General features: G+C 43.0%; 2 protein-coding genes across 3 annotated transcripts in view; one reads left to right on the plus strand and one right to left on the minus strand.

The window, feature by feature from the left end:
- macrod1 (mono-ADP ribosylhydrolase 1) overlaps positions 1–24,474 on the plus strand; it is a 118,883-nt gene that overhangs the window by 15,106 nt on the left and 79,303 nt on the right. The gene's annotated exons all lie outside the window — the stretch shown is intronic.
- On the minus strand, positions 9,859–12,057 carry flrt1b (fibronectin leucine rich transmembrane protein 1b; the record flags this gene model as incomplete). Its single annotated transcript, XM_083980180.1, has 1 exon — positions 9,859–12,057. The coding sequence occupies one exon, from the start codon at positions 12,055–12,057 to the stop codon at positions 9,859–9,861; it is 2,199 nt and encodes a 732-aa protein (XP_083836306.1).

Here is a 24,474-nt window from a genome sequence, read left to right on the forward strand (position 1 = left end):
GGGGGAGAGCGAACAGTTTGGTAGTAGCAATAGAAAAGTCTCTTACTGTGAACGTGAATGGAGACCGGTCATTGATCTGAGAAGATCATAAGCTGGTGCGAGTGCATGCAGTGCTTTACAAACAACAACATGTTAAAAGATGCTAATCGTTGATCTGACAGCCGCTTTGTTTGAATGATGCTTTGGCCACTTTGCATTCAGAACGGCTGGAAAAAATAAAAAATTGTGACCAGGGCTATTGATGTGGTATAAAGCGAGTCCATCGAGGTTGTGCCAGTGTCACGATAATGTGCAGATTGTAAAACAGCAAGCTGTCAAACTTGTATGTCTTTCCTTGTGGCGGGCAGAGTTCAATTTTCTGCGCTGTCTCTCTTAATGCACTCCTTATTATAGCAATAATCGTTTGCATCCCCAGTTCTTTATGACAATAATAGTGTGCTGCCTGCCCTTTTTTTCAAATATTGCTCTAAGTGCCAGACAAGTAATCAGTCTAGCATCAAGGCTTTGGCTCTGCATCCAAAGTCCTCGTCTCCTTGGCTGCTCAGGTCGAATACTTGAGCAGTTACCAAAAAAAAAAGAACCCACATTAAGTACGTCCACAATCACCTAATAAATGGCTTTTTTTAATGAGTTTATCAACCTTTGATGATTGATGTTTTTCATTTAGACTTTTGACATTTAAATTCAACCAAGTTTCACTGAACTGGCTGGGCAAATAATTTTGACGAGAACCGAGACACACAAAACGGAATGAGAAAAAATTAGATATGGAAATTAAAAGCACATTGGGGGAAGATTATCCTCATTGCAGGCAGCGTTATTTGAATAATAAAGTATAATGCAGCCTGACAAAGCCTCCATTTTCTCTCATCTTTGTAATCATAGCTTAGTGAACAAAGTACAAAGGATGTATCATTGTAACCTCCAAAATGGGCTTTAAACTAACCTCGAGTCCTCTTCCCCTCTCTCCACCAGCAAATACAAGGGGCGCTCATTGTCTGCTCACATGTCCTCATCACAGACGACGCCTTTTGTCACATAATCACACACATGGACAGGCAGCGAGTACAGGCGGAGCACACAGCAACACACTGCACACAATTACAATCTTGTAATTATCTATCAGGCGTCGTTGCGAAGTGGTGCCTGATGCACACGCTGTCGGCCGCGCTGCATTATCACAGCTTAGGAAATGACAAGACTATTTATAGGAGCTATTTATCCACTTATCTTGTTGTTGCTATTGTTCACAGGTGAAGCGGGGAGTCCTGGTTAGAGCTGGACTGACTGACAGAGAGACAGGTTGATCAATCAGTGTACAGTGAGCTTTCACAGATCAAATGGTGTGTCTCAGGTTTCCTGTACAGTTTCTAATGACGATGCTCAGAGGAGAGAGACTAAACACTTTGTTGTAGCCGGTAATGGCCAGAGCATTTAATTGTCACTGATTTGTATAATCCTAGTTATATCCCGTTACAGTTTATTGAGCTGATTTGTTCAACCGTTTCATTTGAATTATTCCAGATAATTAAATCACAACGTTTTTTTTTTTTTTTAACATCTCAAGGCATAGATTTTGTTTCCATGGAGAGCATTTACAATTTGATATTTGGTCCTTGATGCGTGTCAAGTAAAACTGCAACTTTGTCTTTCATTGCATGTCAAGGGCAAAATGATGTATTGAGATTCAAACGCTACCTGAATCATGGTAATGTCAAGCAGTGAGAAGATTTATGACACTCTTTACTTCCCGTATCTTCTGGTCCACAAGTGTAAGTGCATGTGCATGTTGTTAATCTTTGCACCTTATTTTGTGAGTGTGTGTATAATGTGAAAATGTGTGGCTTGACGCCTTATCTTGCTCAAATATATTGCTATGTATTGAATCGAATGCAAAAGGTTCTCATGATGGTTTAGTCTATTTATAATCGACAAAGGATCAGGCTGATGTTTTTTGTAAAATCATGAAATCCCATGGAAAGGCCAGTTATTCAAATACCTATCCAAAATGTTGGCATATAAAACAAATGAAAAAATCCAATAAACTCTGATTATAGAGCATATTTGATATTTCTGCCTGAAAATGAAAAGAAATGGTGGACTGGTTATCAAAATAGCTGCCGTGCCTATTTGCAATAGCTTCTGTCAATCGACTGATCAATGAATCATCTAATTGTTGCAGCTGGAGTTCATGGTCTGGCCTTAACCGCCGGGCCACCAGGGTACATTGATTTATCATGGTTTTAACAGCCTTTGGACAACAATAGAGGTCTACAGAGAAAAAAGAAAGGGAATACAGTCACTGTAAGAAGGACACATTCATTAGTTCCTGTCCTTTCATTGGATTTATAGAAAAAAAGAAAGATATAGAATATAACCTTCAATATACTTTGTCAGGATCCAAGACAGCAGTGGTTCTTCTTCTGGATTTACAGTAGATTAACCCTGCGATTCCTTTATTCTGCTTAATGTTTGTTGATATTTTTTATTCCTGTGTTTGCAGCCTTGAACCACATTGTTACCTTTAAATGAAAGGAGTATCCAGCCGCACATTGTGTGTGTGTGCTGGTCCTGTGCTATGATCGCAATCCACTCTGTGGCATTTTCTACTAAGTAATGAATAATTTACTGCGCTCCTGGAATTCACTTTTTTATTTTTTTTTATTTTCTTTTGGGCTGCGATGTATCTAAAGAAAGGCCGAGAGTCAGTACTCCAGAGAAATCACAAGTTGCCATAACTACAAGTGCTGAGGTCTGCGAGCGGTCCAGGGTGGAGCTCAGCAGCGGTGGGCAGAAAGCCGACCATGAGTGAAGGCTGAAAGCTCTGGAAGGCCACATCCAGCAGGAAGCTGCCACCTTCACAGTTTGCTCATGTGGGCAGCAAATGAAACCAAGTGCCTGATGCTGCTAATAGGTGTTTACTTAATGCCAGCCAAGGACAGATAATGAGGAAAACAGCACAAAGACTACTTAAGGGTGTAAATGCCTTTCATTTCTTCAATTCCAGATGCTCCTTTTCTTAACAACACGGTTACAAAAAAAAAAAAAACTCCAGCAGTATACAGGCTCACAATTAAACAAATTAACGGATAAAACACAAAAGGCAGGGATTTCAATGGAGGATGATTTCAGTACCAGGGCAATTTAGTTATCTTTTTGTACATGCTTTTATTGTGGCTATGGCAGAATATTTCTTTTGGAAGGGTTTTTTCTTCTTCCCTGTCACAAGAGGCTTCTTGCAGTAGCACCAAAGTGGCTCTCTTTCTGATCGACAGCCTAATTCATACGGTTGGTGCTGTTATAATCCCCTGGAGGCTGTCTTAGTTTGCTCTGTCTTGTTTATCCCAGTGAAGTCCTCTCCATACGTTGCTATAACGGAGCCCAGACCACCACAGCTTAATGTTTTGTAGCTGCTGTTGTTGCTGTAGTTGTTGTTGTTGTTGCTGGATCACTTCATACCTCTGAGGTATTTCACTGGTTTCTTGCAGTGTGTCTGTTGTGAGGAGGAACGTGTCAGCGCTTGTTATCCAGCTCCATCGCGGTCCTGCGGGACCACAAGTCCCCTGTCACTCACAGGTGCACAGGTGTGTGTCAGACAACTGTGACTTTTAAAATTAATTCAGAATACATGTATATGTTTGTCTGGAGTTGGTTTTACAGCTGGAGTGAAGCGTTGGGTTTAGAGGTTTGTAAATCTGTGGAATATTATTTCAAGTTTAGCTGCGCTTTGTGCGTGTGTGTGTGTGTGCTTGAACTTTTTGACTGATCGTTGGTGTGCTGATGTGTGTACCTTTTTTTGTGTTCTTCCAAGTGAGTGAGTCCCTGAGCTCCCATGTGAGCTGTATATTGAATCGAGTCCAGTCTGTATCTTCAGCACAGACACATGAACTTGTCATCAGTTAATTTCAAGTTTGCCTTCGGCGAACACCGAAAATTGGTAGGAACACGTGTATCTGAACAAACAGTGCCTAAGCATGGCAGTGCTGAAATATATTCAGTGTATTCTTCATAGCTGGCGAGATGTGTATGCATACATACATTTCCCTGAATGCATGCGTTTATAGGAATACATTGACCTTTTGCTAAAGGAGCTTCTAATGCATGCAAACACCGGAAGACATTTTACTATGCAGTGCAGACTTGCATCATTCTTGACAGGACTGTGGTTGCGGAGAAACTACTGAGCATGCTGTTCATAACACAGCTGACCATTTTATCGCACATCAGTGAGTTGAGATGATTTGTTCAAAGACATTGAGACCAAGTCCTCAAACACAGTGTGCCATTGTGTAGCTTGTGCTGTTATGCATAACACATATTTGATATCTTGAACTATTCTAAACTTAAAAAAAAAAAAATATGTGTTGGATTTTATTATCTTCCATCAAAACAATTACAGTAAAATGAAATAAACATATAAACAATAGTGATGAAAACAGCTCTGTGCAGGTAAATCACAGAAGAAGCACAATGGCACTTTGTAAAATAATAGAAGAAAATCTATGATGAAGATGATGCAGACCTCTTCACTATCATGAGATGCGACTTCACTTGGGTGCCCAAAAGCCTCATACTTATACATTTCTAAATCTTTGTCACCTATTTTTAAATTTCACATTTCGAGTGAGCTGTAAAGGTCATATATTGGTATATTATATATAAAAATGTATTTTGGTGGTTGGTATTTCTTCATAAGTTAGATGACATTTGACTAATATTTAAAAAATCTGACTCCTAATTTGGCCATAACTTTGTTATCTCATTGTTCCAAACCAAATTTCAACATTGTTGCCAGAAATTCAGGTAACCATGGTGTAAACGTTAATGTCTCCTCCAGATGGTGGACATGTTACCATGACTTCAGAGCACTGGTTATTATCAGAACAGCAACATTAGTGGTAATTCTCAAAAAAAGTATCTAAAAATCTTTATTTAAATATGGACCCTAATTTATGTTTCAATAATTAGGTATCATTTATGTCCAGCGCCAAACAGAGGAAGTTTCGACTCAGATATAAACCTCCTATAAGCTGCATCACTGTCATTTCAGTGCGGGTCCACGCTTACTCAATATCGAGGTGCTGAGGCAAGTAAATATACGGTACGTACTGCACTGTACTGTACTGCACTTATATAGCACTTTTCAAGTCGTGGAGACCACTCAAAGCGCTTTATAATAGGTGGCTTATTCACACACACACACACACACACACGGCATCATCATAGACACACTGATGTCAACAAGTGGACTGAAGGAACTGGGGATTGAGCCTAGACTCTCTGATTGTTGTTCAAATCTCTCAGGTCCTTATTGTAAAACAACATACAGTAGGTTAAAATAACTGGAGTAACACATTCACATTTCCCACAGCTATTCTACTTAACCAAATTGTCCTAACCAATCTTGTCTGATTTGACCAAATAATGGAAGAATATTCACTTTGCACAGTCGGTGAAATGATGAGGTAATAATCAAATAATCAACATCAGACCATTTGAAAAGAAATGAGGGAGTATTAGCCTCTTGTTTGTTTAAGTTTACCGTACGTCCAGAACATTTACAAAACAGATTGACCATGATCCTATTGTGAGCTGAAGCTGATGTCTCTGGGCCAAATAACAGCACCGGTTGTGAACATAAAACAAACTAGTTTCAATCAAAGATTTACAACATCTCATTTTCAGATAGATGTTGCACCAGTAGATGTAACATCGTGGAAGAAAAAAATCCACTTTGTTGCCGAGCAAAAATGAATCTCTGACTCAGCACATATTTTCCTGAGCCTCTGATTATACATCTTTTTGTTGGGTGTAATGTGAGGCAGAATAATAAAGATGGAGGGCTAGATGCTAGATAATGGACTGCGACAGTGAGCGGCCTCCATCATGGCTGATGAAAAGTCAGGGCGCTGCTGCTAAGAGCTCAGATGTGGAGATAGAGCTGCATCACATTCACGGGATGTTGTACTGACGATAAATGCTCATATAAAGTATTTTTCCCGCTCTCAGACACAGACCGTGCAACATTGTACGACAACTCACTTTAATCTACATACAGTATATTTCCCCCTCTTTCACAAACACCTATCACAAGCAGTTACTCCAAGATGGACACTTATACACTCCCCCGTTCGTTATATTGATCCATGCTTACACAAGCATTAGCACTCACTTAGAATGAGAAGCATGTCTTCACCCAAACACAGGAGCTCAGAGACTAAACACATGCACACAAATGCACTCAGGACCACACGCTAACGCACACGCCACACATTTGAGGAGGAAAAAAACAGAAAAACACGTGTCTGCTTTTGGCTGGCAGATTCTTCCAAACTGAACTGGAGCGTGCAGCAGCTGATGTATTCATCCAGTGTGTGTGATTTAACGAGGTCCGCTCCATCTCGTCATAAATCATGTTAATAATCAGAGCTTCCCATTGATTTTTATATTTTTTAAAGACATCCCAGTGCATTATTTGATAAATCCAGCCTTTGTTTCTGATTTAATGAACCCCACACTGACACACACGCACACACACACACACACACACACACACACACACACACACACACACACACACACACACACACACACACACACACACACACACACACACACACACACACACACACACACACACACACACACACACACACACACGGAGGTCATGAAACTACTTTTCCTTTTAGAAGTCTTTATTCATCTGCGTAGAAAAAAAGACGACAGACCAATAAATGGAATAGCATTTTGCACCCATTTTTATGTTTATACATAAGAGTGTTTTCATTATCACATCTGAGGGTGACATTTTTTTTTTTTTTTAAAGGAAAATGATTTTTACACAGAATGAAAGGAAGCTTCAGTGCTCTTTAAAAAACAAACAAAAAACAAATGCAGACATAAATAATAATAATAATTAAAAAAAAACTCACATCAGAGCTTCCAATATTACTGGTGCACAGTAACACAGGCTGGAAAAGAGAAAGAGAGCCACTGAAAGTACGAATGGGTTTCAACACTTGCAGGCTCTATCTAAATCACGCCACCCGGTCCTCCCCTTCTACGGTCTCACTCTTTATTCTTCTCTCTACCTTTTCCTCTTTCTCTATAAATCTCTGGCTGTTTGTTGATGTTTTCCTTCCTCCTTACTTAAAGTGTTTTAGTGGGGTCAGTGAGAGGCAGTCAGAAAGCAGGTGCTGTATGCTTGGTTTGGGTGGTTTTTGTGTCAAACTGCACAGTGTAGCGGTCAGGCTGTGATCCCTGTTAAACACAACTGTGTCTGTACTAAAAGGCTTATAAAAGAACTGAATGACCAGAGCCAGCTAATGTACCTCATCTCCCAGAATGCTTTGTGCCAAGTATGACATTTTCTGTTGTTTTTTTTAGTTATGTGCTACTTTGACTTCAATTTGAAATAATAAAAATTTGAATTTCCTCTTCTGAGGTAGGAAACCATTAGATGAGCCAATTTTGTGGGGAAGTATCTAATTATTTTCATGATCATTGAACCTGCCATTTGTTTTTTCAATCTGTTGATGGATCATTTGGTCTATAAAATGTCATTGAAATTGTGAAAAACATAATGATTTACATACCACAATTTTTGCGCCCTGGATGAGATCTTTACATTAATTGTTTGGTGTGACGTAGAGTAAAAAAAAACATCACATAAGATAAGCAAGAATATCAATTAATACTCTCAATTAGGAAGCAGAAACAAGATTTTTTTTTTGGGGGGGGGGGGATTTTTACCTTAGTACAATGATTAATTATCAAAATTGTTGCAGACTGAATGATACATTCGTTTAACAAACTAATTGGTTCAGCTCTACAAATTTGTCAGATGTTTTGCGGCCCCATTTATGCCATGGGAGCTCTTGCTTTAATATTCCTGATTTTATGAGGCCCCTGTGTAACAAACAATCAAGCACGACTACTTCATGGCAACACTGGAGTTTCATATGATGTTTGCATCAATGTGATGAAGCAGTATAATGTAAGGTTTTTAATTTACTGAATAATCAAAATGCACACATATCCCTGTCTGGCAGGTTAATCTGTAATCAATTACCCAATCAATATATCCAATAATAAGTACTTTATTATTTTTTGTATTTTTTTTGTATGTTTATATTTATATACAAACATCACAATATAAAATGATACATACTGTGATAGATATTTTCATCCACATCGCCCACTCATTCAACTTTCCTTTTAAATACCAATAAAAACAATGACATTTCTTTTTAAAATAACATTGAAAAGATGATGTAATGTGTGAATTTTAGTAAATATTAATTTGAATAGAGTGTTTCTGACTTCCACCAAAATATAAGCTGTTACAGCATTTCATTTAAATCTTCATTGAAAAGAAATTCAACCAGCCTCCTGAAGGTAATGTGGTTACTGTTATAGGATAGATGATGAGGTCCCTCTCTCTGTTCACTTGCAAAGGTATTTTAGTACCTTAGTAATGAGACCAAACCACAGAAAATCGGTACATGCAGTAGGTTTCCTACATTTTGAGAGGGATTTTTGACAGCTGTTCTTCTCAAGCTAGTTGTTTCAACGTTATTCCTGATTGTCTTCTTGTGCATCTTCCCCTTCTGTATTCCTACTGACATTTCTGAAATCATGATGAGTCTTTAACCCTTTAATGATCCCAGTCTTTGGGAGGAAGTGTGCTGCCTGTAATCACTCAGAGTGCAAAAGTGGATACACTGTGGGTGAAACTTGAGCCACTCTTTGGATGAAGATGTCACATTACTCCAATTGTCACCTCTCTCCTCTTTACCCCACCCACACCCTTTTGGATCCCCCATCTTCTTTCCTTTTGTCTGCTTTTTTACCTCCCGCCGCTGCATTTGTCACACGCCCCATTTTTTCACTTATCTTCCTTTTTTGTCCTCACACTCTGCCGTAAGCCAACAAACCTTTCAGCATCTCCATGCCCAAAACAGCACCCTTCTCTCCCCTTGTCTTCTTTTATGTTCTCCCCCTCTATCCATCCATCTATCCATCACTCCCCACTCTGCCGCTCTCACTCTGTCTCTCTTTCTCCCTCTCATTAGTCTCCTCATGCTGTGGTTTGTGTCTCCCGTCTCTGTCAGAACTGTTATCACTGCTGTCAGCTCCCTTGACGAGAACAAAGTCGTCCTCTGCTCACGGCACCACAAAAGACATGAGAGAAATAAAAGGAAAGAGCCTCAGCCAAAAAAAAGAGGTGGAAAGGAGGAAAAATTAAAAAGCAGGGGAGTAAACCAGAGCGAAGGAGGGGGCTAGGAACACATCTTTTCATGTCAACCATGATGCATTGTCATCTGTGGGTTATAACAGCCATTGATTTCTTCCCCCTTCATCCTTTTTATCTATACAGCACAGAGCTTACAGTTGGTAGGGAGATATGAGAGCTATCTCTATACACATCAAGTGCCTCTTCCTCATATTATAAATATATCTCCCGCTAAATCAGCTAAGCCTAGTATATCAACCTCAAATAAGTTACTGTGTATTATTATGAGCTGAGAAGAACAGTAGGTTTGAAAGACACTGAGATATCCAAAAGAGAAAACGTAACCATTTAGAACTATAAGTAGCGCTGAAAGAAGGGCCCGCTGTATAATGTCATATACAGTGGCAGAGTATAGTAGGACTGTAACTTCTGTCACTCAATAGCAATGTCCAATCAACATAGCTGGGATCAGTCTTTTCTACATAGCAAACCAATCAGAATTGAACCAGCAGAGGCACAGAGGGTACTTTGGAAACCAAGGGCAAAATGGCCACTAGCCAAGGGTCGTCATCCTTAGAAATGGCGCCTGGCATTCATGGCTCAGGGAGCGTGTCCCCTTATCATCACGTGTAGGCATAATCTATGTCGGGAATGCCACCCTCTCTGTAGCCACGGTTGGTGCCGTAAGTGACATGATGGTGGCTGGTTTGGCTGAGGATGGTGCCGTTGAGGCTGCCCCCTCCGTGGCTGCTCCGGTAGGTCCCGTTGGCCTGGGAGGAAGAGGAAGAGGAGGGGAAAATGGTGTGGATGTAGGTGACGTCCTCCAGCTTCGGCTGCAGCGGCTGGTGGGCCATAGCCGTCATCTGAAACCCTGCAGGAGGCGCCCTGATCTCTAAGATGGAAGTGTCTTTCTTGGTGCCCGACTCTACATAGTCATCGTAATGTTTTCCGCCCCGCCCCCGGCTGTATGAGCCTGTGTCCCCAGACATGTAACCCGATCTCTGTCCATACCAGCAGAAGATGCCAAATATTAACAGCAGGCTAACTAATGCTGTGGCACCCCCTATGATCCCAGCCAATGGCAGGGCTGTTAGTTCTGAGTCCTGTCCCTCTTTATCGGACCCCTCACCTGCTGAGCTGACCAGAGCCTCTCCAGTCTCTATCTGAGCACAGGCCGGGGCCGAGTCTTTACTGTCCGTGTCCATGCTGCCACCTCGAGATGAACCCATGCTGGAACCCCCGAAGGAGGGCTCCTGTCGTAGTGGCAGCAGACAGATGAGGTAATGTGAACGAGGGGTGAGCTGGGTAAGGAGGTACTGTCTCCTCTCTCCTGGAACCAAAGTCTCTGTTATTGAACCAAGAGCTGCACTGCTGCCCAACCTCAGCCACGACAAGCGGAAGGACGGCGCCGGCTCTGGGCACAGCCAGCTGACCAATACACTGTCTGAAGAGAGAGGTTTTACAGTCAGCTCTAAGGCCTCTCCAGATACCTGTCCTCCCTCACTGGGAGGAAGGGGCATGACAAAGCCCGGCCGCTTGGCTCGCAGGGTAAACAGGGAACCTTGTGTGGGGACCAGGAGAGAAGTAGTGGTGGTGCTGCCATGGGGGACGGACACCACCGCGTGGCCCCCTCCAACACCATCTTCACCATCTCCATCTCTTTCTGCTGGGTTTACCCCGACTCCAGTGCTGGGTCCGGCAGGGGGGCCTTCGCACTGGTCCATCAGGGAGGTGAGGTCTCTCAGGACCTGGCCCCTCACAGGCTCAGGCCCCTGACAAGCCAGACCTCTGACTGTCACCGCTGCCCCTCGGCCGTGAAGCCAGGCGTGCAGCCAGCGAAGGTTACAGCCGCAGTACCAGGGGTTTCCTCGCAAAAGTAGCATCTCCAGGCCTTCTGTGTCCTTCAGAAGTCCTCGGGGGAGACTGGTCAGATTGTTCCCTGACAGGTCCAGCCTCTGTAGCCGCCGCATCCCGTCCAGGGCCCCTCGTGGTATGTGGGTCATCCCGTTGTCTTGCAAATGGAGTCGCACCAGGTGAGCTGAAGGCAGGTTGACAGGTGGTGACTGCAGGGCATTCCTCACCAGCGACAGCTCTGTCAGATTCGAGAGACGGGAAAAGGTGTCGTCTGCAATGCGAGTGTTTGCCAACAGGTTCCCGTCCAAGACCAAGCGTCGCAGCGAGGAGAGCCCCCGGAAGGCGTGAGTCGGGATGGTGCTGATTCTGTTGTCGTCCAGTCGCAACTCTTCCAAGGAAGCTGGCAAACCCGCCGGGATGCTTGACAGGTGGTTCCGAGACAGAAACAGCAGCCGAAGCCGTGGAGTCCCAGAAAAAGCTCTTTCCTGGATGCTAACGGTGGATATGGAGTTATCATCCAGGTGTAAACGTTCTAGTAAGGGTAACTTGGCCAGGGCTGACCGCGGTAACGTTCGTATATTATTATCCTGCAAGTGGAGCTCCCGTAATGAAGGCGGGAGGTGTATAGGGAATTCATCCAACTGGTTGGCATACAGGTAAATCACTCGTATGGAAGAACTGCGTTCCAGTGAGGGAGGCAGCCCGGCGTTACTCAGCCGGTTGCTCTGCAGGTAGAGTATGGCAGCCGTTAACGGGAGTGGAGGAATGATGCTGAGGCCTCGGTCATTGCAGTAGACAAAACCCTCATCACAGCGGCACACTGAGGGACAAACAATGCCCTCGTCTCCTTCGCCTGTCTCCATGGCAATTGCCGCTGCCGCCAGTTCCAGCACCTCAGCCAGTAACGTGAGGCACAGGAGGAGAAGAAAGAGCCAATCACGGAGCTCAGCGAGACTCTCGGCTGCCATGTTGGTACGCAGCTCCTGAATGAGAGAGAGGAAATGGGAAACAGGATTAAAAAAAGTGCAATGGTTGTAATTCACCACTTCTGAAATGAGGCGGAGTAACTCATTACATCCAAAAGAGAGAGTAGAAAGAGTTGTTGGCAAGAGGGCTTTAGATTTAGATAAATATGGTGCGAGACAAATCACATAGTTAACCTCTTTATCTAAAACTGTTTGACTAAAGTGCCGTATTTCCCAACTGCCCTTAGATATAAAGTTTTTTTTTCTTCTCTAAAGTGGAGAAGATTTGTGGATTGAAAAGTCAGACGTAATTTAGAAGGCCTATCCACTATTATATGGGTCAGAGCGACCAAGCAGAAGACAAATGGACATTTACAGGCATGGAGTGTGATGAGGGGTGGAGTGAGTGGGCAAGAAAGATTACAAGTATCAGGGAAGGCAAAGGGACAACAGAGATGGAGAAAATTGGCCAGTGACAGTTGCAGGGAGTGAAAATAAGTGGGGAAAATTTTTTTTTTCCGCAGAGATTAACTGAAATGCTGCGAGTGAGTGACATGGAACTAAAATGGAGGCCAGATCGGGGGCAAGGAAATCAGATTAATTGCCCACAGTGCTGTTGATAGCTTTGAAGATAACAGAAGCACTAAACTTGGGGACTGCACTACATCTAAACACTCAAATAAAAATTCGGAGTGTCGCTGTGAACGGAGAAATGAAACTCACAGACACTCGCAGGTTCCTGACTGGGTGTTCACAAACACAACGCGTCTGTTTGAGGTTATGACCAAAGCACACATTGAGAAATGCACAGGCATATAAGTAAACATACGGAGCACAAAGCATTCACAAACGGAACAGAAGAGTCTCAGTACAAGCTGACATGTATAATGCATGTTTTCTTCTTCGTTGTTATTGTTCGTGAAATTTCTATAAATAATTCACAAAACTGGTCCTGAAATCCCCTGAAATGTTTTAGTGAGCTGTTTTACAGAGAAGCATTTTTCTGCAACATTAATACGTTCCTTGGTCGATGTTTTACGACTCGTCTCCTAGCAAATCCCTGACACCAACATCAATAACATAAATTTACAATTCAGATAACATGATCTCTGTGCACTCACATTCACTGCACACTATTTATAGAATATGAATAATATACAGTGGTGGAAGTTGTGGAAATTACATTGTGGCATACTCTTGTTTGAATCCTTTCTTTTGGGTAGCCTGAGGCAGGAAAGTGTGCCCTGACATGAAATGCCTGACATGATTTGACAGCACATTTGATAAACAAATCCTCTAAAGGCAAGTGTTTTTTTTTTTTTTTTTACCCCCCTTCTGCACACGCACGCTGTGTGTGTGTTCGTATGTGAACCCAGTGCTAGATGCAAAATTGCCCCTTGGCTGCAGTCAAAATCCATGCAAAGCAAACAAGAGATGGCAACAATAGAAGAGATGGAGGAAAAGGGGGGAGGAAGAGAGGGAGGGATGGAGGCGAGAAGACAGATGGAGAGTTGGACAGTCAGTCAGAGGAGAGAAGAGGGGGGAAATGAGTTCTTGACAGTGGAGACTCGAGTCGGCATCAGCTGAGTCTGCCACACAAAAGAAGAATAGTCCCAAAGATTGGTTGGGTTTTTTTGTTTTCTTCTTCTTCTTAAAAATAGGTGTAAAAATAGACTACATTTTGTTTACCTCCACATGCTTATGTGAGCATCTATGTGTGTGAGTATGTGAAAAGAGATCTGTATCAACAACAAGCCGCCCCTGTCTCAGCCTGACACACGCAGCGTTTGATATGTGGCGGTGAAAAAGAGTGCGTGCCACACAATTTGGTACAGACCCAGAATATATTTTTTTCTTTTCTTAATGTTTTTTTTTTTTTTTTTTTTAGCTTAAATTGGGACTATTTCCAAGCATTTCTAGCATTTGAGAGACAGAAAAAATAAGGGAGAGGAACACATGCACACAAGAGGAAGTGTCAAGGTAGGAGTCCATATTGGGAATACTAATGAATATCAACCAGCGTATGCTTCTGTGTCGCGCTTTCCTCGCTTCCCGTTCATAAATATCATCTTGGCACAAACCTTTATGTGTGTTTTTGCCTTTATGCCAAAGTTTCCTGTTGACATGTCCTCTTAATGATCCTTAGATTTTCTGTCTTCTTCTCCCCTGGCTCGTTCCCTCACCCTTTTCAACTCTCTCTCATTGCGCTTTCCTCTCTCCCCCTCTCTCTGCATCTTTGTCTGTCACGCCATCTACCTCTTCCGTCCGCCCACCATCACCTCACCTCCTCTCCTTCATAATCTTTCATTATATCCACTCTCAGGTTTGTTTACAGAAGTGTCCGTGCAGTCACCCTCCAACTCTCCTCCTCTGTCTCTCTCTTTTCTAATCCTCTTTTATTGTTTCTTCTCCAGTTGTTCCTTGATTCCTGCACACTGAGATTGGATCAATCAGCTCTGGTTCTCCTCTCCTCTCCTCCTCTCTCCTCCTCTCCTCTCCTCTCCTCTCCTCTCCTCTCCTCTCCTCTCCTCTCCTCTCCTCTCCTCTCCTCTCCTCTCCTCTCCTCTCCTCTCCTCTCCTCTCCTCTCCTCTCCTCTCCTCTCCCCTCCCAACCTCCCCTCTCCTCCATGGCAGCTTACTTTCTCTTTTTCATTTAGATGCAGCAGACCCCCCGCACCTCTCTCTCTCACTCACTCTCGGCCTCAACCTCCACGCCTCCACGTTTTCCTCCTTCCTCTCCCTTTGTGGTGTCTTTTCTTTTTTTTTTCAGCCCAACATTTTCCCCCCTAACATTTCAATCATGTTCTGAAATAAAAGGCTTTGTCGGAGCACAGAAGCCTGTGTGTTTGTTTTTTTTCTCTCTTCCTTTCATGTAGCTGAAAGCAAGATGTAAGTGTGGTGTTCCTCGTTGCAGCGAATGTGGGGAAAAATGCGTGTATGTGTGAGTGTTTGTAAGCGTGTGTGTGTGTATGTGTAACAGGTCTGATCGACCCAGGGTGTGACTGCTGAGGGCTTGCTAACCTGTTCAGTCTCTGTGCCTTTCACGTCCGCCGCAGCTTTGTTTTTCTTCAATCAAGGATTTGTTGGAAGGAGTATTAGTGTGTCTTTAAGTGTGATTGAGGATGTCGCCGTCGATCTGTGTGTGTGCGTGCAAGTGTGTGTGCAGGCGCAGTTTCCCAGTCGTCTTTGAATCGTTCAGAAGTGTAGCCTCGTTCCTCGGGGCCGTTGAATCTTCCTCGGCTTGGGTGAATGATGATAGGGATGATGATAGCCTGTACTCCAGGGCTCCACGAGTAGCAACACCAGCATGGCTCAAAGCCGCCTCGGCACCCACATTTCTGCGTCGTTTGTGTATGTGTGTGTCTTTGTGTGTGTCCTGCTGCCAAGCTCTCTCTCTCTCTCTCTCTCTCTCTCTCTCTCTCTCTCTCTCTTGGTAAGGGGCTTTTAGGCCTGCCAACTCAAGTCATCTTCAATGAGTGTCCAGAGGCCTAATTCTGAAACAACCCCCAACACCCAAATGCTACAGTTTGGCAAACAGTCAGAAGATGGTCGAGGGCTCAAGGGTCCTTCTTGGAAGTCAAAAGCAATCCTGGATATTCATGCAAGCAGTGGGTCATGCAAAAATAGTCCTGTGCTTTGCTGCGCTTGCTTTGAATTGCCAGGTAGCGGTCGTAATTAATGAGCAGTGGGCTGAGAATCAGTGGGATTTCCACGGCTCAGAAAAATCCATCTGAAAGTCCTCAAGAAAATCAGATCTGTTATTACTGTTTGTATTATAACAATTATCAGAACATAAATTTCACAGTTCAGTGATGGTAATGGGCACGTTTGGAGGCTGAGATGGACAAGTTGACCTGAACGATCTGATCCCCTCTCAGTTTCAGCCTCTCTCTCTCTCTCTCCTCTGCTAAACGTTCGGTCACTTCCTTTTTCAGTAGACACAGATCATCTCCAGAGGCAGCAAAGCCAGATGACAGTGTGTACCGTGCTGTGTATGTAGTCCACTCTAAGGAGGGGAGCGTGGCGATGGCCAGTCACGCGGATCAGTGTGAAAGGTTCTCCCACAGGTTGGCAGAAAAACGGACTGCCGTCTGTTCTCCCAAAAGTAGACTTCAGTGGCGTCCACTGCAGCAGGGTAGATGGTTGAGTGTTCGTCAGCACCCACCTGGAAAGAGAGAACAGACAAGAACAGTCTTAGAGTTTTCATTTGGGATTTGGAAAGGATTTAAGTGATTTAGTAAATAATACACTCTCCAATTTGGCTGTATTTTGTCAACCAAAATTAATGGATTTTTTTTTTATTGGAATCATTCGGTGTATGAAGTGGAAACATATTGTTGATTATATTACCCTGCTGGCACTTACTGCACTGATTTGTTTCCCATCAGTTTTTGCTGGTAATTTGATGATGACTGTTTTTACCTCACTGTAAAAATGTTGTTGGACTATTCTACTGCAGGGAAATGTTTTCTGTTGTCGTTTCCCAATTTAGTCAGTAAATAACACTCACTGACCCCCCATTTTTCTAGCTTTTATTGAAATTTCAGTAGTTAAAGTAAAAAAAAAAAAAAAAAAAAAAGGTAAGAGGTAAACTTCTCAAGGTGGGAAAAAAAAAGTTTTGGCCACCAATTTATTTTTCAGGATGAATCAATTGGTTGCTTCCTTTCCAATGCAAGAAAATGAAGCCTTTTGTCTGCACTAAGGCAGTGTTGAACGTACAGTACTACACACTTTGATGTATTACCAAGACAGTACTGTGCTGCAGGAAGTAGTGCTGAATACTGTTATCACAATGGTGAGGAAATGCACCAAAGAAAGACTGGTCCATCTGACAGAAAGATAATAACCCATAACTTTAGAAAAAAACAAAACAGATTTGGCTTCAGGTGATGGACGAGCAGCACAGTCTCTAGATTTAAACTTCTTAGAGCTGGTTGAGGAATAACTGAACAGGAAGTAAAGTAAAGCAAACTACATGTGAAACACGTTCTGCAACAGAGCAGGGATGAACTGTACTGTATGTACTGTATGCAATATGAATGTCACACGTGTGTTTACTTAAAAAAAATATAGAAGACTGCAAGATTTCTTCTTCATCAAATCTCTAATTATTTGTTTCATCCCTTAATTTCAGAAACAGTGATTGTGTCAATTTAAAGGACTAAAAATTGGGGCATTGCAAAACTTTTGACAAGCAGTGTAGACTTGTTACTGAGCTGCATGATGAGGAGGCATGGAAATTGTCCATTGTGTAGGTCTGAGGTCATTTTATTAACTTCTCCAGTTTAGGGGGGAGGACTGAACTGAAACTGTCAGATATAGCTTTTCTTACTGCAGGGGTTCTCAACACTTCTGCTTAACACCACCCACTTACGTCTCTGCATCATAACAGTGCAGTAAAATTTAACCAAAGAATAGTGTTTCATAACTGTAATAAACAAGATACTTTTTTCCTGTCTATGAATTATAGAGTTTGAGAACTGCTGTTGAAGAGGTTATAAGTAACAGTGGCCAGAGCCGTCCTCTAGGTTGACGATCTCCCTCTATGTCTGCAATGGGTCATTATCTCTGTAATGAACTGTTCTGATTTGTTTACAGATTGAATTTGTGTCATGGACTTTTAAAGTCATCTAATTTGTTTAAACTGTTTAACGGTTGCAAGAAAGGACTCAAGTTTTCACTCAGATAAATTAGTTTTTAAAAAGAGACTCAGTTATGGGCCAATCTGTATTTCCTCATATTAATTCAAACTAAGGGATTTAATATTGGCAGTAGAGTTAAGTAACCACACATATCAGTCAGGTTTATTACCTTATGACTTCAACTTGCATACTATTCAAATATTGGCACAGCAGCTTGTGTGTTTTTATTACTAAAATAAATAGAAATCTGCTTGAAAGGGTGTGCATAAATTAAATGCTTGCCTGTCTTGTTTGTTTATTTTAATACTGGCTTTCTTTAAATGGCATCAAGATGTAATGTTGGGAATCAGGCTGGCACAGTATGGAATACTAAAAAGCACAGGCTAAATAATTATCCCCATCAGAACGGTTATACCTTTTAAAATTAAGTACCTCGTGAAAATATTCCTGAAGGTCAACGCTGCAATGCGCGCAACACTAAGCTCCCAACGGACACAAACCTCCCATTAATGTAACTCTGTGTTTTATATCTTCTTTTTTTTTCCTTCACACAAAACTTTGGAGCTTTCATTAACCACCACCACGTGCTAAGTGCCTGCATCTTGTGTGCAGAATCAACCCCCCCCTAGTGAACACTGGCTTTAGAAATATAAGGTTTTCATCAGGCATACTGAGTGTACAGAGACAGATTCATCAAGGCCATTAACTGCTCCGCTGCTCACATTCGCCTGTTCACTTCATCCCAGAGTAAGTAGACTACATAGCCAACTGGGAAATTATCATGCACTTTGCTTAAACACAAATAGAGACAAATAAAGGCGTCCTCATTTTCATTTTCAAAGAACACATGCAGAAGCCGGGAAGGACTTCGTGGACAGGCTGACGTCTGTGCTTGTACTGTATGAATCCTTGAAGGATGTCTAAAAAAGTCTGTAAATTGTCCACGATGCAGCACTCTATAGTCATACTGAAGTGTGTGTGTGTGTGTGTGTGTTTGTTTGTTTGTTTCAGTCTTAGGTTTAGTGTTTTAAGTGGGTCCAAGGACTGTGCAGTTTAGAGGGTTAGATATGTGGTCGCTGTGGGATAAAGTGTGGGGCAGCGTGTGGTGAGATAAATTGCCCTTTTTTTTTTTTTTTTTATAAAACAGCTCCAGACTGATATCCAGTTTGTGGCATAGTAAACTGATTTATATGTGCAGAGTGCAGCTAACATGCGTAATGAAAACAGCTCGACGTGGGACAGAATGCTAAACAGACATTGTTTGCAAAACATGTCGACTTTGTGATTGGCGTTTAAGGAGAAACAAGATAATGGTCTACTCAAGGACAGTGGCGACGTATAGGGAGCTTGATGCTTGATGCCATCTGAACATTATGAAGCGCCGCACCCGTCATCATTCCATTCATTTGTAATCCATTGATTGATGTCTAATACTTCAAAAATAATGAAACCCTCTTGTGTTCGTATTTTGGAGGCCAAGGCTTTTAAGTGGCTTAGAAGTCAAATCATAATTCAAAGGAAGACTTTTAATTGGATGTCATCAGTCATGTATTAACAGTAGATGTCACCCTTAATAACAGTAACTGTCGTTTTAAAACACGTCCCCTTAATTGGTTGCAGTGCCTGGTCCAAACCCACCCTTACACTCTGCACTAATCTTTGCATACCACAGGCAAAATGTCTGCCTGCATTGGACAAGATGTGAATATTGAACATCAGCAGCATTTCCACAGCTCACTGCCGTTGCCCATTAGACATCAATATGTGAAGCTCTATCTGTATAATGTTGTGGCTGTCCTTAAAACTTTTTGTGATGGATTTCCAGGAGCAAGCTTTGCTAAGGGGGAGTGTGTGCTGTGGAGGAAAATGAGGAAATGGGGGAACATTAGGTAGCGTATATCAGAGCTGGGATTTGAGAAGGCAAAACCAAGACACTATAGTCATTTAGGAGACGGGAAGTATCTGAAAAAAGATTTCTACAGGAGGTTAGAGAGAGGTAGAGAAAGTTACTTGCTTCTTTTAGTTGTGAGAGTTCATTGTTGTAGATATTTTAAAACCACTTTTCAAAGGAAATATCTCAATTATTTGTCAGCTTTTATGCAAACTCTGAATAAACCTGTTAACCTCCAAGAAAGAGCTGAAACAAAAAAGATGAATAGTTGCACCTTGACATGCATTCAGCTGCCTTTTACCGGATCACAAAGAGCTTTCAGTTGTCTTTCAGTTTGTTGCATGTTTTTATATAATTGTCATCTCTTTGATGTTAATAGGTGCCGTTTTGAAAAGCCCACTCTTCCAAATTCATTAAAAAAATAGAAGTTATTTTTAAGTGTTTGAGCAGCACACTCATTCACATAACAACCAATATGGGAAAAAAAGTCTAATTCAGGTAGTTAATGTAGGCAGTTGATGTCAATGAGAGGTCAATAGCTGCATGTTCTGCAGTTCTACTAGAAATCCAATATCAGGCTCTATAAGCTCACATAATCAAAGACCAAGACATCAAAGTCAATGGCTCTCATGGTAACAATAAAGGAATAAATGCAGGAGATTGAGTTATTAACGATTTTTGATTATTATTTTAAAAACACTCAGGGTATCTATTCAAAAATGTGAATATTTGAATATTGAATATCTATACACTTAGTTAAAATATATTTGTGCTTTCTTTTTGAATAGCTAATTGCCATAGACAGCTGTTGCCATAATCAAAACAAAACAAAAAAACAACACATTTTTCCTATTTTATCACTTATTTCTTTCTCACAACCCTCACAGCATTAGTGATGAGGAGGAGCAGGTAATAAGGGGGCACGAGGCAGTTACCTATTGTGACCTATATAGTGCTGAGGTCAAAAACATTTCCGACCGACCCTCCACTCTGAATCTTTTCCATGTATTTATTTTTTTCTGCATAACAGAGAGCACAGAGAGAACGACTCGTTCCTCAGGGGGACAGAAATCACTCTGCTCTTGTAAGCCAGTCAATGACAACTGTGTAGCCTACAGGCACTCGACAGTATGTGACTTTCACCGTGGCTTCTGTGTCATCCAAATGCTCTGGCTGTTATGTTTTTCCTCTTTCCTTTGTACAATAACGATCAGAGATTCACTTCCCCCCCCCTCTGCTTGATGGGCACCAGTAGAGGAAGCTGGTGATAAAACAACAGCATAAATTGCAAATATTAGACAATATATACAAACAGGTGAAGATGATCTATCTGTATCTGTGCTCACGGCTACAGAGGAGCAGTGTAACGACGTAATACTTGTTTTATTTTATGCAACACATCTGTTGAGAAACAATGTACTGATGTGCAAATAAGTGAGGTAAGAGATTTGTGTTCTTACAGCTTCACATATGGAGCAGACATATGATGTACACAAATGTGGTCAGAGCATTCATACAATTTACCGATGGACGTGAGATGCACAAAGAAGATGGTGCGACTTCAGGCCTGTTAAAGTGATAGTTCACCCAAAATTCAAATTTCACTCATTATCTACTCACCCTCATGTCGACTAAGGGCTGGGAGAAGTTTCAGAGTCCTTCGTGCCTTCTCTGAGTTACAGCGGGGCTCCGTGCAGCACTGCATGTCCATATGGCGGTTGCAAACGGGGCTCAATTTTCTTCGTCTAAAAAGACACTCCAAAAAACATCCAAATACCTCCATAGTGCTTGTCTGTAATGTCCCTCTTGTATCTCGCGCGATTTGCATTAACATTGCGATTTGCATTGACATTGCGAGATTGCGAGATTTGGACGGACCAGGAAGAGCAGTGCTGGGAGCTTCCGCTACAAACAAGCTTAAAATATAGACTTATTTAATTATTTTCGGAACAATTTCTCATGTTGGGGCTTCAATACAAGAGGGACATTACAGGGGCGGTGCGTGGCGCAGTGGTTAAGGCGGCCGCCCCATGTAGAGGCTACAGGCGGGATTCGAACCGGGGACGCCTGTGTTGAGGACTGTGGCCTCTACATGGGGCGGCCGCCTTAACCACTGCGCCACGCGCCACGCACCGCCCCCCAAAAATATACTTAAAAAAAAAAAAGGAGGGACATTACAGACGAGCACTATGGAGGTATTTGGATGTTTTTTGGTGTCTTTTTGGACGAAGAAAGTTGAGCCCCGTTCACAACCGTCATATGGACATGCAGTGCTGCACGGAGCCCCGCTGTAACTCAGAGAAGGCACGGAGGACTCTGAAACTTCTCCCAGCCCTTAGTCGACATGAGGGTGAGTAGATAATGAGTGAAATTTGAATTTTGGGTGAACTATCCCTTTAAGATGTGCGTACATCTTTGCTCTGACAAGAGGAAATGAGAGATTGAAGGCTCGAGTTAAGGAACCAGCAAACTAACAATGCACAAGTGTTTCTTTTTTACTACTTTCATCAAAGGTTACGAGAAGAAAAAGGAAAGAAATATGTTGATCCTTCAAATTCTCCTCCAGATGACCTTCCAGCTGCATTATCGCAAATTTGCCACACTGTGGTGGGTGATGGCAGCACATTTTTACCCATTGCCATCCACCCTTTGCTCCATCAGGCTGTTGAGAATAATTTGCAAAATAGGAAGCGAAGAAAAGTGACAGCTGTGATACTTGGCAGCGCGCTCGCTTGATGCACTATAGGGAGCTGTATAGGAGCTAGGAAGCGAGGGAGTAGGAGCTAGGGATTAATAGTTACGGGGCTGGGGACCAAAGTCTGAGCACTTTGTAATCATGTGGCTGCCTAACCCCAGTGTTAGCGAGGTTGATGAGCACGCGTCCCTGCTGACACACACTCTCTCCACATCCACTCTGCTGAATATTAATATGGAGGAGAGAATTCCTCTGAGCCCCATTGTCAGACGGCCCTATTGTTCTCTGCTGGCCTCTGCCTCGGCGCGTGTATATGTGTGTGTTTAGTATTAATGCCTAAGTTGGTGTCTACATTGTGTGCTCATGCATATTATGCCCCCGTCTTGATCGTGCGAGCGTGCGTCGGCTGCAGCAGAGCAGCCGTTAAAGGTGGGAGTGAGGGAGATGAGGGGTGCGTTCGCAGCCCACCATGGCCCATAAAGACAACTGGCCTGAGAGCACTTGGACCAGCCATCAGGGCCCAACATGGGCAATTATTTCACCTAGAGGCACTATCTGAAAAATGAACACTCTCATTAAAATGGCAAAGAGTGTGCACATGAGTATGCATGTAAATGTGAGTGTGTGCGCACAAGTCAATTTGGAGACACAGCAAATATATGGCAGCACAAATGCTTGTCTTTCAATCAACGCGTAATGTGCAGTTTATGATGTTTGACTGAGGGATGTGTGCTCATCTATGTGTGTGTTTACACGTTTCTTTTGTGTATATGTGGGCACATCTGTGGCTCTGGCTGCGTTGCATCTGTGTTCGTGCGGGTCTGCATATGTATCTGTATGGATTTGTGTGTGTGTGTGTGTGTATGTGTGTCTGAGTGTGACTGTTTAACCACCCCACACACGTAACCTCCCCATCGCTGCCTCCCAGTTTCTCATTTACTGAGCCAGAGTGAAGGAGTGTGGGGAAACGAGAAAACAAGTGATAGGAGAAGGGGGGATGGAGGAGGAGGAGGGAGAGAGAGATGGTGAAATAGAGGCAGGGAGGGAGTGAGGAGTGAGGAGTGAGGGAGGGGGTGGGAAGGCAGGGAGCGAGGTTTATACAGGAAAAATGAAGAGAGACTGGAGTAAAAGGGAGAGAGGAAGAGAAGAGAAGGGGGGACGGCGGAGAAGAAGGGAAGATAGAGAAGCAGAGGCAGGAAGATGGGGGGAGAGAGATGGAGGCGGAGGAGGAGGCAGCAGATTTATGAAGCCATTGGAATGTAATTTGGAGGCAGAAATTACTGTCAGACTGAGCAAGGTTTAAAGTCAGTGAAGCCTGAATCCAGGGCCCTGCCTCTGTGTGCTTGTGTTTATGTGTGTGTGTGTGTGTGTGTGTGCGGCAAGTATCACAGACAAATGGATAGCAAATGTGATGCAGAATAATACCACAGAAGCTCCGCAGTTACTTGTCATACACACCGAACGGCGAACGCCTTTGTGTGTGTGTACTGTATGTGTGTGTGTAGAAGAAGTGCATGCACATTTTTACTACTCCGCCATGCATGAGTGACGTGACTACATGGCATCAGAACATAACCCGGCATTCATATTTAACAGCTCATATTTCATCTATGCTTGGAGACACACACACACACACACACACACACACACACACACACACACACACACACACACACACACACACACACACACACACACACACACACACACATGCACACACACTAACACACATGCACACACACTCAGGAGCAGGGCACTGAATTCTTGTCAGGCTCTGAAGGCCGTGACTCCAGCCGAATCAGTCGAGGGTGTCGCCGTGGACAGAGCGAAGACTGGAGGAGGGAGGGAAGGAGGGAAGGAGGGAAGGAGGGAGGGAGGGGGGCGTAGTGGGAGAGAAAAAGACAGAGAGAGTGTGTCAGGGATGGACGGAGAGAAAGGTATAAGGTGGGAAACGAAACAGAGGGAGGGAGAGACTCTAAGAGGGGCTAAAATAAAAAGAAGAGCGAGAGCGATGTGACCAGCTTCCTAACGCAGCAACACACAGCTCCCATTTAGCCGGAGAGGGAGGGGCCGACAGAGACGGAGAGAGATGAGGGAAGTGGCAGAGCAGGGATAATCAGTGAAGATCTGAAGGGAGGGAAAGGCTTAATACACTGATGTTTTTTTTTCAGTCACTTCTAGCATCTCTTTGA

This window comes from Trachurus trachurus, assembly GCF_905171665.1.
Source record: "Trachurus trachurus genome assembly, chromosome: 10".
In the NCBI taxonomy this organism is placed as follows: Eukaryota; Metazoa; Chordata; class Actinopteri; order Carangiformes; family Carangidae; genus Trachurus; species Trachurus trachurus.